The sequence below is a fragment of the Oryzias latipes genome, chromosome 11 (genome assembly GCF_053564925.1).
Source record: "Oryzias latipes strain Hd-rR chromosome 11, Olatipes_Hd-rR_3.1".
In the NCBI taxonomy this organism is placed as follows: domain Eukaryota; kingdom Metazoa; phylum Chordata; class Actinopteri; order Beloniformes; family Adrianichthyidae; genus Oryzias; species Oryzias latipes.
Window position 1 is genome coordinate 3891129 of NC_136247.1, and position 19087 is coordinate 3910215.

General features: G+C 39.4%; 1 protein-coding gene and 1 long non-coding RNA gene across 4 annotated transcripts in view; one reads left to right on the forward strand and one right to left on the reverse strand.

The window, feature by feature from the left end:
* Positions 1 to 16921, reverse strand: part of nt5c1aa (5'-nucleotidase, cytosolic IAa) — a 42917-nt gene extending 25996 nt beyond the window's left edge. Inside the window, exons 1-2 of one of the 2 annotated variants that reach the window (XM_020707370.3) lie at positions 13166 to 16921; positions 8814 to 8858 (exon numbers count right to left, since the gene is read on the reverse strand). In XM_020707370.3, the coding sequence (XP_020563029.1) occupies positions 8814 to 8858; positions 13166 to 13438 (318 nt within the window). In that variant the 5' untranslated portion in view covers positions 13439 to 16921. The remainder of the gene's footprint in view (positions 1 to 8813; positions 8859 to 13165) is intronic. The other variant, XM_004074406.5, reaches the window with a different exon arrangement.
* Positions 8721 to 11135, forward strand: LOC105355152 (uncharacterized). 2 transcript variants are annotated; one of them, XR_013658750.1, is made up of 4 exons: positions 8721 to 8937; positions 9155 to 9311; positions 9383 to 9477; positions 9558 to 11135. It is a non-coding gene; the product is annotated as an uncharacterized LOC105355152 (long non-coding RNA). The 2 variants fall into 2 exon arrangements; XR_002291250.2 differs by having other exon boundaries at positions 8721 to 9311.
* Positions 16922 to 19087: the final 2166 nt, after the last annotated feature.

Here is a 19087-nt window from a genome sequence, read left to right on the forward strand (position 1 = left end):
TTACATTTAAATTATTTTTTCATTATTTCTGTAAAAGTACAAAATGTAAAAGGACAAATTTACCATAAAGTATCTCACATTCAATTGAGGGGGAGTATGGATTAAAGTGTTTGATGATATCAAAGTTTCACATTGGGATCTATTATCATATTTTTTCCAGTGGTCTTTTAATCATGCTCATGCCGTTTTTAGCCAGAATCCTGTGTCGTTTTCTGGAACATAGTTTCTGTAGAGCAGCAGGAGTGCATTAGAAATTTGCAGCTGAATTGCAGGCAGGACTGTTGGCGCATAGTAAGCCTGTCTTCGTTAACCATCATCCCATTGTCTATGTTCTCTCCCTCTAGTTTACAGCCTATCACAACCCCAACCTAACATTAGCGGCGCAACAGAAATGGTGAGCAATATCAGAGCTATCCAGCTGTACAGTTCTGATCCAGATTCCAGCTCAGACGAGGAAAACAAAGACGTTCATGGATCTGTTTGTCTGACAGTGGATGATCAGAATGGCGCGGAGCAGGGAGACTGTGGCCCACAGAGTGTAATTATATGTCACTGCTACAAGCTTGCCTTTGACTTCATTTTCTCATCTCGTCTTGATTCACGATTTGAATAAACAAATACTCAAAAATGCAGTTTTTTTCCTCCTCCATGGAAAAAATGCAACAAGAACATGTTTAAAACACAGAAAATACCATTTTTTTTATCAGAGTAGGTCTTGATTATTACTAATAATACTCTGTATGTTTGATCTGAAAACAAAGGAATAGCACTTTGAGAAGCAACCCTCAGCTTTAGTTTATAGAACATAAAGAAAACAAAAAGAAAGCAAAGATCAGAGAAGCAGAGGCTTTTATGAACAACTGAAATAAAAATGCTGCTTAATAAAAGAGGGTCAAAATAATCTGTACCAGATTACAACAACAAGAAGGAGCAACTTTACCTAACACACAGAAATCAAACTGAAGTGTTTGAGTCTGTGAAGGCCAACATAAAATTTAGCTTACTGATTTAAATCCTTGACAATTCAGAAAAGCTTTAAAGTGACCAACCAGAAGAAAAAGGTTTTGTTTGAGGAATGGATTTAACGCCAGTAAGGCTTGCTGCTTTCAACATTTGCATTGCAGCTAACTTGCTCAGCCATTTTCGCAGCGGAGGGATACAGAGACCTAAGTCGCTATGACTCCCCCTTTAAAAAAACAAAACAAATTCGGAGACCACTACAGCTGCAAATGCCCCTATAATTGAAGGGGTAGGGGTAGAATTTGGACACACCGGGTAAAAGGGTGCAGCAGGACAGGGGTGTCCATCTCCAGGCTGCTTTTCTGCTTGTTTTCCAGACATTTCTATCCCCCCTGCTGCGTCTCACCTGGATCAGGTGAGTTCCACCAGCAAGAAGCTGCAAACAAAGATGACTGACAAAAAAAAAAAAAACAGAACAGCGATGTCTTAGGAGCTGGAGCAGGAGACTCCTATAGAGCAAGGACAAAAAAAAAAAAGATTTGAATAGAGTGAAGTCTGCTGTTTCCATGGAAACCCAGAACATCCTCCAGTGTTTCTCTTTGTCTTTGCACACACTGATTTTCAGGCCTAAAATATTTTCAGTGTTATAAAGTTTAAAGTAGGGTTTAGGTATTTAAAGCCCAGCAAGAAGCAGCAGTGTCCCGTGGTTGTTGCGTTTTAAAACAACACATTTTTCAACAAAGCCCCCACCTCACAAACTACGCAAACTCATAGGTAACAAATGATGCAGTTTCTCCTTTTACCGCTGCTGGTTTCAGAAGGGAGCAATTTCCTGTTAACTCTAATATTGATGAGACAGACTTAACACCAAAAATAAAATATTTTTCAGCCTCCTTGAATCATTTTTACTACTGTTCATTGGTTATGTGGATGAACCTAACAAACTTAATTGCTTTTGGTTCCGCCCCTTTGCTCGTTTCAGACAACAGAGTTGAGTGGTGTTCCCTCGTGGTTCACTTTTTCTGGTCTCGATGTTTTGCAGATTTATTTTTTGTGCGAATGTGCTTGCTGTATATTTTACAGCGCACTCTGTTTTGTATCCTGATTGGCTTTTGACAATCGCCATGTCATGTCCTGCATTCACTTTGGTACATTTCCATAAATCGTCAATCGTGATCAGAGCTTTGTTTTCTCTCTGTAATCTCTGATTTCTTCTTCTATGAAGATCTTGAGAGTTTTAGCAAGAAAGAAAAGTGTGAAAATGTTCATTAATGCGTGACGAAGAAATACTTTGTGTGTAGTGAGGAGTTTACAGCCTTAAACATTTATAATCCTACAAAGTGGATTTCGCCTATTGCAGGTTTTACTTTTAGAATGTAAATCCAGCAATAAACAAAGGATCACTGTAACTCCAATCTAAGTGGCCCCACCACCTCTGGCTTCAAAATACTATTCAGACTCATCAAATGTACTTTAAAACCTGCTTTTGGGGTGTCCACATGCAGGCGGGCTTGCTTTGCAGTCCGGCAGGAAATCTATGTATCGAGACATCTGCCTGATGTGTTCTGGTTATAATGGCTGCACATTTGTAAATAGGCCACAGGCTGGAAAAAGCACTGAACCATTGTTTCTGTATTTAGCCATGTTCCAAACAAACACACACTGCCTACTTACCTGCTAAGAAACTCACATGACTCTGTTGCCTCATCTAACATTTAATAAAGGTTGGTTTAGGTGAAACTTTTTCATTAACTGGTGACAGAAACGAAAAAAGTGCACAAACTATGACTAAATACATAAATCTGTTTATTCTGATGCATTTAAAAAGTTCATTTAGTTACATTTAGGTTTATTATTTGCTGCTAAACTCATGTTCATAGCAGTAGAAACACCAAAGCCTTCATAGATGCTTGTGCCTTTAAAACGTACTCAGTGTTCTACTTTATTTCTGTTCCCTTGTTGCCAACAGAAGTCCAGACAACTGTTAATGGATTCAAGTAGTTAGGGCTTCATTTCCGACATAAATACAATATTTAGGATGTTCATGAAACCAAATCTGTGAATGCAAAAAAAAAATAAAGTTTTACTTTCAGATATTCCTGCTGTGGTTAGCTAAACACTCCATTTTCTCCTAAAAAGAACATATTTATATATTTTAAGCCTACTCTCCTTACCACATTGAATCAGTAAAAGACTGAAAAACGCTGTTCTAGTGACTCGGTTAGGCTTAAGCATACTATGAAAGCTAAAAACTCATCTTTTCCAAATGGCCTATTCACTTTAACATTAACCTTTTCACTTTTTTATATATTTTTTATTTAATTTTGTATTTATTTAAATTGTTGTTGTTGTTTTAAGTGTGTATTCCATTTTATACTGTATACATGCTGTGCGGCGACCTTGAGTGCCAAGAAAGGCGCCTTATAAATAAAATGTATTATTATTATTATTATTATTATGACATCACAGACCGAGAACTAAGTGGAAAAAAGAAAGCTCCTCCTCGTTTAATCTCCATGGTGTTTGCTGGATCTCTGGAGTCATCAAAGCTGTTGCAAAGCGTGACTCCACTCCAACTCCAAGCGGCTATGACCAGAGCGGTAACATCTGAAAAAGTTACTCAAATTATTCATGTTTGCATCTGGTTAAAGTTCACACATGTAGGCTACTTGTAAAGATAATCATCTGTTGATTTTAATTCAAATTAAAAATAAAATATGCGGTTTAAATGCTTTAGTCCTTTTTCTGATTCATGTAGGTATCTCTGCAGCAGCGTCTTCTGGTTGCTCATGCAGGTCTTTGTTCATGTGGATCAAAACTGTAACTAAAGAAGTAATGAAAGCCTGATCCAAATGTAATCTTTAATGGTGTGATCAGAAGCTGGCTAAGCTAAAGCTTAGTGTTCAATGCTTCTAGATCAGGTTTGATTCTGAAGGTTTCAAAATTAAGGATGACTGACAGTTTAAAAGTGTTGTCACGATTCAGCGTTTTTGAAGTTTTTATCCTCAGTCCATAACAGAATAAATCAGGCCTTCTCTGTTTCTGGTCTCCTTTTAAATCATTTCCTGCTCAAGATTTCTGATTATTAAAGAGATCCAAAAAGTTTTCTTTTAGTCAGAACTCTGACTCGATTTTGGTATGTTCAAGAAAAAGAAAACCATTCAAATATTTTCTTACTCTCCTTTGATTTATAAACGGAGTTTGTTCCCATAAAACAGCCTTTTAACCCTCGTGCTATCCTAGGCACTTTAACATTGGGAGTTGGGTCATCTAGACCCACTAGACAGTGCTCTGAACCTTTTTTCTTCAATGATTTGTGATCTTCACTGGTGTCCATGGATTACATGAAATCTTTCCACCTTTATCCACCTTTGTCATGGTAGGGAGAACACGTCAATGGAAGGGTGGGGGGGGGGTCATCTAAGATAGCACAAGGGTTACATGCTAACCCATAGAATGCATGCGGTCGAGAGTTTTAAAAGAAGAGAAAAAAAGAAAAGTTCGCTATCCATTTAACATTTCTAGTGTGAAATCAAACAGATTTGGTGTGTGTCCACCTATTATTTAACTACAAGATGTCTATTAGATAATGAATACAGTAAACCCTTGTTTTTCGCGGGGTTACGTTCCAAAAAGAACCCGTGATAGGCAAAATCCGTGAAGTAGAAACCTTTGTTTTTTTAACTATTATTATACAATTAAATACTCTATTATACATTGAAAAGAAAGAACAAACCAATTTACAGGCTCAAGCATTTGTTTCACAAATAAAAGTAATTTAGAAACCTTTTTTTCTACAAATAACTTCTGTACTGTACTGTCAAATAATAATTTTAATGAATGTGAACAGAAGGCTTCAAATTACGGAGATTAGCCCCGCCCACCACGACCCGAGTAGTTGGATTAAACGGGAGAAAATTTAAAATGATCATGAAAAAAATACAAAGTACAGTGGGACAAATAGTGACTCAGGTGTATTTCACTGGTCTTCAGACTGAGCCTCTGCATCCTGACTCCACTCTGCAGTGTTTTCTTCTTCTGAAGCACGCGGTGCAGCTGTGTTTGTTCGGGAGAAGAACATAGTGATTGACAGCTGTTGTCGCTCTTTTTTCTGCTTTGCAAAAAGATCCTTATACACCGACATGCCACCATCAAGAGAATTTGCACGTACGTAATGTAAATTTAGCAAGCTGATTTACGTACGTGTACATATTAAACTGCAAGGTTATTGACGCACAGGTAGAGAAGAAGCGGAGTGACTTTTAGCCAATCAGAATGCAGAACACAATGCACGATGCAAATCCGTGAAGTAGCGAAACCGTGAAAAGCAAACCGCGTTTTAGCAAGGGATCACTGTATACATCTATTGTAGACTCTGTTGTGTTGCTCTATTAGAGGTCTACCAATAGTGTTCTGCACATAGAGGTCTCCTACTCATACTACCTGTAGACATCTAATCTTGGGATATTACTAGATGTGTATGAGAGTATTTTATGAAATATGTACAAGAAATAAATCAAGGCTGATGTTGTCCACACATGCACCTCCATGTGTGGACAACATATTCATTAGGAAGAACCCAAAACAGCACATTTTCCTTCTTCGACATCTTACAAATCAAAATCCAACTTGGTGACTTTGTAAACACACAAAAATGCCCTAAAACAGGGGTTTGCAACCACATGCAACTTTTTGAAACCTTCCATTGTGGCTCTTTGGCTTTAAAGAAAAATAAATAATGGTTTTGTAGTGTTGGTTCATTTGTTTAAATTAATTAGGTCTTGTCATTTCTGTTTAGATTTTTAACTTGTCATGTAACTGAGAGCAATGATGGTATTAAATGTAATCTACTGTAATCTACTGTGGATTATTATTAGGATGAGTTTAAAGCACATTTTCTTATCTTCTGTTGCACAACAGTCTAGTTGCAGTTCAGATGTAATGATCCTAAAGCATAGAATTGCATTTACAGGTATAGTTTAGAAAACATGTTCTGCAGCAGGAGGATGTTACTTGACACACTTATTTGGGTGTATTTTATTTTGAAAGGAATTTATGTGCTTCTGTTAAAGTAATATAAGATAAAAAATTTTATATACAGAAAAAATATAAAACTTTATGTTTCTATCAGTGTAAATATTTTAAAGCTATCTTATAAATTAGTAGATAAATGGGAGCATTTATTTTATTCTAGTAAATGTGTCAAAAAGTTCTCCAAAAGACTTAAAAATATCCCAAGATTAGACGTCTACAGGTAGATGAGTAGGAGACCTCAATATGCACAACACTATTGGTAGACCTCTAATAGAGTAACACAATAGAGTTGTCTTAGATATCCAGTAGGCATCTGCAATAGATTTTTATTAGTTATCTAAAAGACATGTGCTAAGTGGCCTAGGCCTGAAAAATGGCCTATTTACATTGTGCAAAACATTAGTGTTGGGTTGATAAAATCAAACAATCAATCTGAATCGATCTAAGCTAAATAGATCAATAATCAATCCATAAAAGTAGAGATTGATCTTTTATGCCTTTTCCGGTAACCTTAACGCATAACAACGCTAGAGCCAAAGCCTGCTAGCTTGATGCTAACAATGGAATTCCTATAAGGCTAATGCTAACACTTGTTAGAGCAGGGGTCAGCAACCTGTACCACTCAAAGAGCCATTTGGATCAGTTTCCCACTGAGATGAAAGCACAGGGAGCCGCAACACTAGGTGTGTTAAATTCAAGAGGGGCTACTGAAAAAAGTAAACACCCTGCCTAAGATGTAAATGTGCAAATCAATGAAAAATTAAACTAAATTAAACTTGCAAACATTTGTGAACATCAGAATGTTCACAAAATTTGGAATTAACAAATCACGTTGAGACAGACTCGTTTCTATTTTTTTTTTCTTTAAATCCAGTAAACCCAATGAGTAATGTTAATTTTATGGATGACAACTATTTTTTATTAGGAAGCAGCTGTTAGTTTGTCTGGAATCATAAGTAGTGAGTCTAAGCCCCGCCCCCGCCTCTCTACCTGTTCATTGTTTTCCCCCGCATGCAACCCCCCCCCCCCCTCCAGCGTGTTCTACACAGACAGCGCAACATTCAGTCATCGTAGCAGCAAGGTGACAAGATAGTAGGGGCTTCCTGATGCAAATTTAAATAATTTTACGTGGCAATGGGTGGTTTTAGTCTAGGGGGGGAAAAGGTTTCATGTGTCACTATGAGATTACCACTGACTGTCTTTTTAGAAGGACATTCCATCCCATAACAGACTGGTCGGTGTTCACACCTGCAGACACGCGTTCATGCTGCTTTCTTCCTCCTGTCCCCTCGTGCTACCAGACGGTGTTAAAGGCACCGCGACTATCTGAGAACATGATGGTAATTTTACAAAACCACAGAGAGCCGCAGCACAGGGAGGAAAGAGCCGTTGCCGACCCCTGTACTAGAATAAAGTGCAAGGCTATAACGCGAGCTTCACCGAGTGGTCAAACCGAAACACCCTCTAGGAGAGGCAGAACATTTACTTTTCTAATGTGAATCAGTTTAGAGGCTTTACAATGTTAAAGATCTACACATTTTGTTGAAGCTCCACTGTCTGAGGAATCATGTAACACTGTATGGTGTTCACAATCTCACTGGTTTATTATTTCATTAATACATTTTACAGTATGTGAACTGTATCAGATTAATGTGTATAACATATATAGATTTTGAATGTATTTCTATACAAATATGTCTAAATGTGTAAACCGTATAAATTCTAAGTCGAATCGAATCGAGTGGATCCAAAAATCAACTTGATCCAGACTCTGGTGCATTGAATTCTGGATATTATTGCTGGTACCCAGCCCTACAAAACATGATTGGACTGCGATGTGACTGGACTTCATTTTGTCATTTGGTAGAGGTCTAAACAGCGAGGTGCAATAGATCTCTATGCATCAATGTCTATCAGATGTATATTGTTGATTATAAATAAACACTGAAATAGCCATGATTGAGAAATCTAGCAGATGGTTCCACGCCTAGAGGGAAGCAAACATTATGAAGCCAACAATAATTCTTTTGTCTGTGTTCTTAGAGGAACAGTCTATGCATTTTCAAATCAAAACTTAAAATACATCTGTTCAAACCTCCATGTTATCTATTTTTGGGCTTTTTTTGTTGATTTTTTATCATTGTGCTAACTTCTTACAAACACATAGTCCTTGGGTGCTTTGAAAGCTTAAAGTGCTTTAAATGTACAAAGTGAACAAAAGATTCCTTTAGAAAGTTTTGGTTTAGGTAGCTTTGCATTGGGAGATGTTGGAAACAAGATGTAACGGCTCATTTTCCAACATCAGAAGAAGTAAATCCCTTCTCATGCAGCAGCCACATCGCTCTTTAAGTAGCGTGTGGATATTAGCCATCATAAAAAGAGCCTAAGTGTCAGAAAAAAGCTGTAATATTGAATTGCTACTTTGAAAACAAACAGTCCCCTCATGGAACAGCCAGTGAGCCTCATAGTGGTGTTCAGAAAGGTTCTGGTCCAAAGCTGCTAAGGTCTGCACCTAATTTTAAAAGCAAAGCTGATAGCAGTTCAAAATTACCCAGCAAGCCCCTCTTCTCTTAAAAAACTGCAGTTTTAATGCAACATTTAGGACTGCATATCTATTGACCCATATTAAAAACACAGAGATAAAGAGCCACAGCTGTTGCGTCTTCATCTCCATCCAGCCTGTTGCAGCCAGAGCGGCATAAGTCAGCAGAACACGTGTGGCGAGGCTTCAGGTCAGGCCGGTGGTTAGTGACAGGGTTTGTGATCATGCAGGGAGGACAGCACTGATGGTTGCTCAACACTTTTCAGGACATACTTACAAAGAACACGGCTCCCTCCACCTTCCGGGCTCGTCTGCCTGTCACCTTAGCACAATGACAGTTTGGTTTCATTCACAGTTGACAGTTTTGCACAAACATCTGTTCAAAGCCTGGATCTGCCCAGGTAAGACATTCCTATGCCTCTGAGACAAAGGGAAGACTGTTGTGAAGCCATGGACGTTATTGGATGAGGGATATTTTCCTGACGAGGGTCTAAAGTGTGAAATTCTGTTCACAGTGAAGAACACAGTGCTCTCCGATAATTACCGACATTTGTACCAGACCTTTGGTGAAGCTTGTGCGTTCGAGTCAGTTTACTCTATGAATAACATGTCACACAGTCTGGACGCCGGCCCAGAATCTGAGATATGATACTGTACGTGTTAACGGCCTGTCCTACCCGGTGGGTTGGCTCCCACCATGAGACTCCTCTGCTCAACTGCACACAGGACCTTCTAGCTCACTGTCACTGTGATTATAGGGGGTCAAATAATTATGGTAAGAAAAACTGCTTTAAGACAGGGCTGGAGCACAGAAATCCACTTTTGAAACTTACCTTCTGTCTGCAGGGGCGAAGGAAAAAGGAGGAAGAAGAGGTGGGACAGATAAAGAGGAGAGAGTGAGCAGAAAGTGAAGGGAGGGCCAGTGGATATTTATAGATAAGGTAAAGGCCAATGACGATGTTTGAAGCTTGCCACACAGGGTAACCCTAACCCAGGCCCCTGTTCCTCTGTGAACTTCCAGATCAACCAGCGAGGGGAACAAAACATCCTGTCAGCCATTTATGTTTCAACTTCCTGTTCACAGCCTGCATGTGGGATGCAGCAGCTAGATACCTTCTCCTTCATTCAAGTCATTGAAAACTATATGATGTGGCTAAATCAGCAGGGCTGGAACGAGTATCCAGTTATTCAGATATTCATAATGTGCTCATTAAAAATTGAGTATGAATATTTAAGACGTCCAAGATCGCTAATTCACGATCTATATAAATTAAGTAGAGCATAGTTAACATACAGTTCAGGCTCAATGTTTTTTGCTCTAAAATTCAGAATTATGCCTTAAATCTAAAGTATAAACAAACAAACAAAAAAAGCCGAATGCGAAGCACTACAGTCACCAGAAGTAAACAAGCCTTGAAAATAAAGTGTAAGTAAAGCTTCCTTCCAATTTTCAAAGTATAACAATCAAGTGTCTTTTTGTAGTTAAAAAACGAGACTGAAGTTGCATTTATTGATAAGTTCTGAAAAAAATTGCTTTGACCCTCACACCGCAGCTTTAGTTCTAGATTTGACATTTTTTTGATTATGGTACCTCTTCAACAGATGATACAATTTCCGTAATTGCAGCAGATTCTGAAGTGGAGAAAATTTGCCTCATGCTGATATTCAGCACTGCACAGCAGTGAAATGCTTATGTAATCACAGTCAATCAGCTGGTTCTACCGCAGAGAGAAAAGCAGCTTTTTATACCTGCACTGACATGCAATGCCTTAGAAAGTGTTAAACTTGAGGAGTATGTGTACTATATATAAGTATTATACAGTATGTATTTTAAAATGTACTTGTGTCTAACGTGCTCTTCTGAAAGAGGGGATCCTAAGGTATATCCATGCCAAATGTGCCTCTTGCACCACAAAATGTACAATTACTTTATTAACCGGCTCCACTATAAAACATCCCAGCTGTGGAGAAGATGTGCTTTGAAGAATGGACCTAAACAGCAACTACACGGCAAACAGGCTGAAGACCTACAGCTTCGGGAAACCTTTGACCTCTGTCATTGAAACCGGGGTTACATTACAAAGTAGTGAGCTGCACTTCAATTATTGACCAAATCCTTATTTTCTGGGAGAGGCTGCAGAGACCCAGCTCAGGATGGAACAGATTCACATCATAGGTGTGTGAAAATGAACATGCTGTTATTATTGGCATATTTAGCAACAATTAAGCTTTCACTAAATTGTTAAAAAAAGTTGCAAACAAAACCAAAGTAGAGTCAAAGAGTTTCCTGTAGTAAAGAGCAATTATTACCAACTAAACGTGACTCATGACTACTAACTTCTAGTCATGAGTTCATCTTATCTCGACTGATGCATCTCAATCGCAGAGCGCAGCAGCAGTCCACCTGAGCATTAGCGCACCTGACACTAAAGTTATTTGGCTTCAACAATTGAGATATTTAAGGACAAATGTGTAAGTAAAAGTGAGGATGCGGTCATGCGACCTGTTGGTTTGTCCTATGCTGATTTGAAGCTAAAGTTTCAGCTGCATCCCCTTCTTCAGCATTAATCCTGGGCCTTTCCAAAAACAAAAAAAAAGACACGCCAAACACGGCTATCTTTCCAGAGCCGAGGATTTATCCATCACCTGTCAATCAATCAATAAATGACACCCTTTAGCACAATTTTGCTTAAAATATTAATCAGAAGGAAATGCCTTCAGTAGAAAAGCTTCAGGTATGTATAAGTATGTTTATTTAAGTTGTGAAGGTGCACTGGCTTCAATTCCATTTGTTTCAACCAGTCTAAAGTGAAAGAGCTGTCATTTGGTCAGCTCCAGCAAAAACAAGGGACTCTCTACTGCCATCTAGGGTTTGACATAGTAATGCAAAATAACACATCAAAACAGGTGGAGGCCTCGTCTGCAGAAGCTCTGCATTAGCTTGAATATGAACCAACACCTGCCTAATCATGGTTTGCTGAACAGAATCACAGCGTGGTTTCAGTATCCAAACGTCAACAAGATCAGTAGATAAATGAAGATTCAACAACACATGATCAGCTATTGTCTTTAGTTTTACTGCTGCCTATTTAACGGTAAGTCCTTATTGCTTGTGTCTTCGTCATTTTACTCATTCTTTCAATCCTGGTTAGGTCTGAAATGTGTTCTAAAACATGCTAAGCTAACATAAATGTGTGAATTCATTCACTCTACTGCATGAAGGGATGTTGCTGCTCCATTTCAGGCTGCAAAGGTTTTAAAGCAGCTGGTAAAAGCTTTGCTGTGAAGTTATATTTAGCACGTTGGGTCCGAGTCGATCTTTCAAAGCAGAACCAGATAAACAACAACAGAACTGGAGCGTCACTTTAGAAAGTTCACTGCTGGAGCAGATCTGGCTGATATTTTACATTCAGGAGGTTCAAAACTCCTTTATCTTGGTTTGAAATCATAGAAACATCATTTCTAAAGCCTGATTTTAAGATGATGGGGGACAAAATTACAGAATTTTAAATTGAATGCGAAAGTAAGAAGTAATCCTAATTTTAGACATGAAGGTTATCTGTTGCTGGAGTCAGCTTCTAATCCAATGTCACGGTCTTTAAAAAGACTCCAGATTAACTCCTCAGCCCTTCAGGGTCCAACAAAGACAAAAATGACAGAATTATTTCCTTTTCTGATGGTTTTGAAATAAAAAAAGAAAGATATCCAGAAGTAGTTGCAAAGTATTTCTCAGTGCCAACAGGAAACGAGACACAACTGTTACACAAAACTTTGATAAATATTTACTCATTTGTTTATTTTATCACCTCAAAATGTAAAGCAATACGTTTTCATCATTGAATATTTATTACCTTCCCTTTTCCCACAGAGACATTTTAAAATTTGGTCCACTTTAACAGATGTGGCAGATTAAAAAATAGTTACCAACTTGCTTATGTAGCCGTATGATCACATGCTCCTGAGTCCAGAGACGTGGTGATGTCATGATGTAACATTTAGGCTGATATTTAAGCTCCTTCACTGCCACACGTTTTCATTCTGAAAATATACTGCAGCAAACGCACTAATCCTCAGGCGGCAGAGATTACTCATCTTCAAGTTACTTTTAGCTCGAGTACTTTTCCTGCGGTTAGTGAACCTCACAGAGACCCTCTTGTCTGTTCACAGCTTTTGAATCTAGCAAACCACGTCGCTACATTTAGACTTTGATGCAAAGGCTTGTGGTCTGAGTGAGGTTTTGTCAGTTTCTTCCAGTGCATCAGGGAGATGGATGAGTTCAGTGGAAGCCTGTCAGCTGCGGTTTATTTATCTGGATCTTCTGAGACTTTGGGCCAACTGATTAAAGAAAGCTTTAAACCTGGTTGCCAAAGTTTTATTTATTTTTTATTTTTTGCAAGCATAGTGTCGTATTTTCTTTGGTTTTTCAAAGACACATGAAAATCATCCATGTTTTCTGAAATTTAGAAAGTCGCTCAAACCTGGAAGTGTGAAAAATCTTTAAGGAGAAGCATCAAAGCAGGAGAAATGACAGGAGAGAAGAAGAGGGACAAAAGGAGGGAAGTTTCCTCTGCCATCTTTCAGTCTAAACCAGAGGGGATCTACCTCCATGACAGGCTGATTGATACTCACCGGCTTCGGCTTGGTGGTTTGGTCCAGCTGCTTCTGGTCAAACTCTTTTTCCTCCCATGATCCTCTGCTCTCCCCATTGGATGAAGGGGAAACTTTAATATCTTGGACCTGTCCGCTCATCACCTGCACAGGGTCCAGACTCATCTTCACCATAGAGAGTCCCTCTGGTTGTGCACTCAGACCACTCAGATGGATGGGAACACTGTGTTCCCCTAAGACAAAAAAAAACCCTCCAACCAAATAAACAGACAGAGCTGCTGCCGTCTGCAGCATCTATGAAGACGGAGCAGTGATGTGTGTCACAGGCTGGATCAGGACCTGCATGCACGAGCCCTCGCCGGCCAAAGTCAGAAGAGCTACAGAGTTCCCTCCTCTTCCTCAGGTTCCTCACACCTTCTCCTGCGACTCTTCCTGAATCAGGATTATTTCTTTCAGCATCCCATCCAGAGGGCACGAACGCCACTCTCTGCGCCACACACGACTCCTCCTGTGCTGCAGCAGCATGCACCCATGTCCTGCAAGTGTGTTGCAGGCGGCCCATCTGCTGCCACCACGCCGGCCCCCCCTCCCTCAAAACTCTCTGTCCCATTCAATCACTTGCAAAGCTCCCTGCTTTAATTCATTCCCCTCCTGCTGACCAATCACGGGTCTGCTTCCTTATTCAGAAAGGCCACGCCTCCACTGTCCCCATGTTGACACTGCAGTTTAGCCGCCAGACTCTCAGGATGTTCCTGCTCTCACAGCCAATAGGGACCTGAATGACTGAATATTTATTCTGGAGTTTCAAGAGATGTTTGAGTTGGTGAGATGGGATGGAAAGACACCACTTGTTTGATAATCAGGTCATAAAAAAAGAGACCAACCTTCCTGTAAGTGTTTTTGTGAAGCACACCCCCCTCTGACTTGTTGACTCGGTTAGATATTTTGAAGAATCCAAATATCACATTTTTTCCCAGAATTTTCAGGAAAAAGTTGGACTGTTGGTTTAGAGAGAGAGTTGGAGGCCAAAATGGAAAACTAGGAGCAAATAACAGATGGCAGCATCATTCTACAGTTAAAAGCAGCAATTTTGAAATGCATATTGGTCGTGTTTTATGCAAAAAATTACTATTTATCTTGTTTTTTGGGGGAAAATTTAGGTTTTGATCTTTAGGTTCTATTTAAACACAGCAACAAGTGATTTAAGGACAGAACAAACGTTTTAAAGTCTATGAATTTGCTATTTTTTTTATCTAAATAAAGAAAAGGTTTGTAAAATGAATAATAATAGATATCTTTATTCATGTGTATTTTCTGGTTTGTGGTTTCCTCTGCCCCCTATAATTTCATGTCTTCCTTGGGGTTTATTTACTATTGAAATAATTTGTTCCTGTTTATATTTTTGAGTCCCTCGTTGTTTAAACCAACAGTTAAAGTATTTAAAATGGAGCTCTGCAGCCTGTTCATGTTAAATGTTCTTTTATTTTCACTCTTTTAAGCATTTTAAAATTCTTTTGCACCATTCTGCCTCATTTTTTGTCATCCCTTAAGTGGTGACAGCCTCCTACATATTCTCTCACATCTCTATTCTTTTCAGTTGCAGACAGTATTTTTCATGCTAAAGATACATTGTACCGGTTTGTTTAACACAGAAATACCTTCATACAAATGTTAGTTAAGCTTGTTCTGTTTTTTCATTTGTATGTATTATGAGTGTTGGTTTTATTGCAGTGGGGTTGCATGGATTCTGCTTCCATCAACTCTGAAAAAGTCAAGTCCAAATTTATCACTTAACTCCGGACATAATAAAAAAATCATACCCATCATCAAAAACCCAACCTGTCAATGGCGCAGAGACTGTAGAGGTTTTTAAGAAGGGGCTCAAGACCCACCTTTTTAATTTAGCTTTTAGTTGATTTTAACTGCTAATTTATTCTATTAGTTTTATTATAGGCTATATTCTATACTATATTTCATTTCATTTTATGCATCTTATTCTCAGTTTTTTTTTTTTAAATTTTTTTTATTTTATTTATTTATTATTATTTTTTTTTTATAAATCTTATAATTTTAGTATCTTATTGTGATTTTAGCCCCAGTGTTTCTTGTGGGAGTCTTTTCTGCCAGGGTTGCCGGCTTGCCCGGTGGCTGTTGTTGCAGTTCTTGCCCTTGCTGGGGCGGCTGGGGTTTAATTTTGCAGCCTCACGGCTGTAAAGTGGACCCTGGTGTTGTCCCGGTCTGGGTTGGCACTGTGGCGATGCTCCCGTGGCCGGGCTGGCCCCTGGTATGAAGAGATTCCCAAATGCCGTTTCCTCGCAGCAGAGCCAAGCCTTGTTTGTTTGCTTGTTTGTTTGTTTGTTTGCTTGCTTGCTTGCTTGCTTGCTTTTTTATTGATTTATTCATTTATTTATTTATTTATTTATTTTAACTTGCATTGGTAGTCAACATTCATTGTCGTGGGTCATGTGTTTTAATGGAGGGGAGTGGGAAGGGTGTAGGGTGGGTTGGGTTTTTACTGTAATGTTGTGTGTTTTTTGTTTTTAATGTTAAAGCGCTTCGAGCTGCATGAAATGCATGATAAGCGCTATTTTATAAATAAAGTTTGATTTGATTTGATTTGAATGGAAAATAAGAGAAGGAAGGATGTGCAGCAGGTCAAGGTGATAATTGACGGAAATGGAAATCTGTGGTGACAGATTCTACAAGCATGATGGAAAGATGGAAGAGAATGTTGACGAACTGATGAATGAGGAACATGTCAGAGAGCACAGAGAAGAAGAGGTTGTTTAGAAAAGATCAGGAAGGGTAAAGATGTGTGTTCATTGATTTGGCCCTGAACACAATGAAATCCTGCAACAGTAAATGTATTAAATCCTAAATTCCTTTCTGCAATTTTACCATACCAGAAAAAAACCCTCGATACCTGAATTTATTTCCAGCTATCAAAAAATAAAATTAGTACATTTATTACATTTAATAAAATAGGGCTGCACGGTGGCGCAGTGGTTAGCGCTCTTGCCTCACAGCAAGAAGGCCCCCGGTTCAAGTCCCAGCTGGGGGACGTGAAAAACTACATCAATGGGGGGCCTTCTGTGTGGAGTTTGCATGTTCTCCCTGTCCATGCGTGGGTTTTCTCCAGGATCTCCAGCTTCCTCCCACTGTCCAAAAACATGCTTCATAGGTTGATTGGCAACTCTAAATTGTCCATAGGTGTGAGTGTGAGAGTGAATGGATGTGTGATTGAGGATATTCTACCCTGTGACACGCTGGTGACCAGTCCAGGGCATCCCTTGCCTACGCCCAAGTGGCCGGGATAGATTAAAAAAAAAAAAAGATGAAGAAATGTGTTCAAATAATGATGATGAATTGAACAATGGAAATAAAAACATGGATGTTTGCATACTTTTTCACTTTTGGGTAAGTGCTTCGATCCTCTTTTCATCTATTTTCAAAGCGTACCTTTGGTCTGTTTTTAGTCAAAATCCAAAAAACCTGTGTCATTTCTAGGACATAGTTTCTCTAGAAATTCACCTGTTAATTGTGGGTGGGACTGTTGGCACAGATTCAGCCTGCCCTCATTTTCCATCATATCTTTGTTTATAGACTCTCCCACTATAGTTTACCGCTCCTCACACCCCAAACCTAACATTCCCGTTGCTACAAATATGGTGGGCAATATCAGATCTATCCCGCCGTCCAGTTCTGATCCAGATTCCAGCTCAGACCAGGAAAACAAAGACGTTCATGGATCTATTTGTCTGCAGGTGGATGATCAGAATGGAGCGGAGCAGGGAGACTGTGGTGATTGTAGTATGTACATAACAATTAACCCCCCCCCCCCCCCCCCCCATCTCCTCTTGATTCACTACAATTTGAATAATGAAATAACCAGTGCTAACCACTGCATGGTGGCGCAGTGGTTGAGCTTCTTGCCTCATAGCAAGAAGGCCCCCGATTCAAGTCCCGGCTGGGGGACCTGAACCAGAACATCGATGGGGGACCTTTCTGTGTGGAGTTTGCATGTTCTCCCTGTTCATGCGTGGCTTTTCTCCGGGGTCTCCAGCTTCCTCCCACTGTCCAAAAACATGCTTCATAGGTTGATTGGCAACTCTAAATTGTCCCTAGGTGTGAGTGATTGTGACCCTGTGACAGACTGGCGACCTGTTTAGGGTGTCCCCTGCCTTCGCCTATAAGTGGCTGGGATAGGCTCCAGCAGCCCTGTGACCCCAAAAGGGAACAAACGGAAGAAGATGAATGAATGAAAAAAAAAATACCCAGAGATGCATTTTCAATCCTAATAAGCAGAAAATGTGTCTTAATTCGTTTTTGCTAATCTCAGGAAGTGAAAGCATCCAGCTAGCCACGTAGCCAATCGTTTGCCCTGTTGTTACACTACAGTTAGATGTCGAGATGCATTATGAGGTCTGTGTGATGCATGGTGGGATATGTAGCATGTAGCCTTCTAGCCTTCGGATGTAAAGTGACTGCTAACAAGTATGATGCTTTTGTAGAGCTTTTAAGAATAAATAAGTCTGATCTCTAAACATCCTCCGCATCTTCAATGCAAAATAATAAGACACACACAGACAGAAATGTGAAGGTATCTGCTGTAAATCCAAGTATCGCTAACATCTGTGTTTATGAAGCTAGGAGCTAAGTAAGTACAGTAGGCAAAGCAGCAATGCGTCTTTATGAAGGAATTATGACGCAAATAATTATTTCGTTTGCACGAATTAATTAATTCGTGGGAACTGAATATTATTTTGTGGGAACAAGATAATATTTCGTTCGCACAACTTAATTATTTTGTGGGAACAAGATATTTATTTGTGGGAACGAGATATTTTTTATTTTTTCCATGTCAGGACATGGACTCCATAATTGTATGAGTTCCACGTTCCTGAGATAAGTAGTTTTATCTTTTAATTGTACTTCTGGTTTTAACAGCAAAATTGGGTTAAATGGGCAGCCACACGACCTTTCCAGTTGCAGTGAGACAGACAATGTTCAGAACATCTGTTTGATCCACTTCCTTATCAGAGTGAGAAATAGTTCTGCACAGATGAAACCAACACTATCCACAGACTACCTACCTGCATGTTTAACAATGCAACTTTCAGTAGTGACCACTACTGCTCATTATGAATCATACCCATAGCCACAGGGCTTTTAAAGTAATCAAAAAGATGGAAAAGTCCAGGAGAGGCAGGAGGACACATAGTCTGCATTCAGGAGTCACCTGCAGGAAGTGTAGGTACACTAAAATCATTGTCTTCAGTCGGACCAGAGTTGCCTTGCTCGCTCCACACCAGAGTTCAGATTTGCTTTTCTTTGAGGAAACCGTGTCAGACAAAGTGAAAGTCCTATAGTGTATCACAAAACCAGCATTTCGTATTGTTATTTAAGCCAGGAAAAACAGGTAACTTTTCCACATAAACATGATCAGGCCTATGCAAGAGCAAAACTGCATGGAAAATGTTGGAAACAACTTTCATCGCAACAAAGTAAAAACAAGCAGAATTGATTAACATGAAATAGCCCTGCCTGTGGCCTCTAAACCTTAGATGAACGGTTACCAGATGTCCAAAAGGCATAAACTTGTCAAGGTCACCTGGGAAACCCTAAGTGCAGACGAATAAAACCCAACCCGCTTTCTGGCTGCTCTTTGTTTTTTTACCATGAATGACTTAAAAAATTACCTCTTAACCCTTGTTCTTTCCTATGGGGTCAAGATGACCCCACCCTTACATTGACGTGTTCTCAAAGGTGGATAAAGGTGGAAAGATTTCATGTAATCCATGGACACCAGTGAAGATCACAAATCATTGAAGAAAAAAGGTTCAGAGCACTGTCTAGTGGGTCTGGATGACCCAACTCCCAATGGTAAAGTGCCTAGGATAGTACAAGGGTTAAGCAAAATTACCTTTGATGAGTGCCCTCATC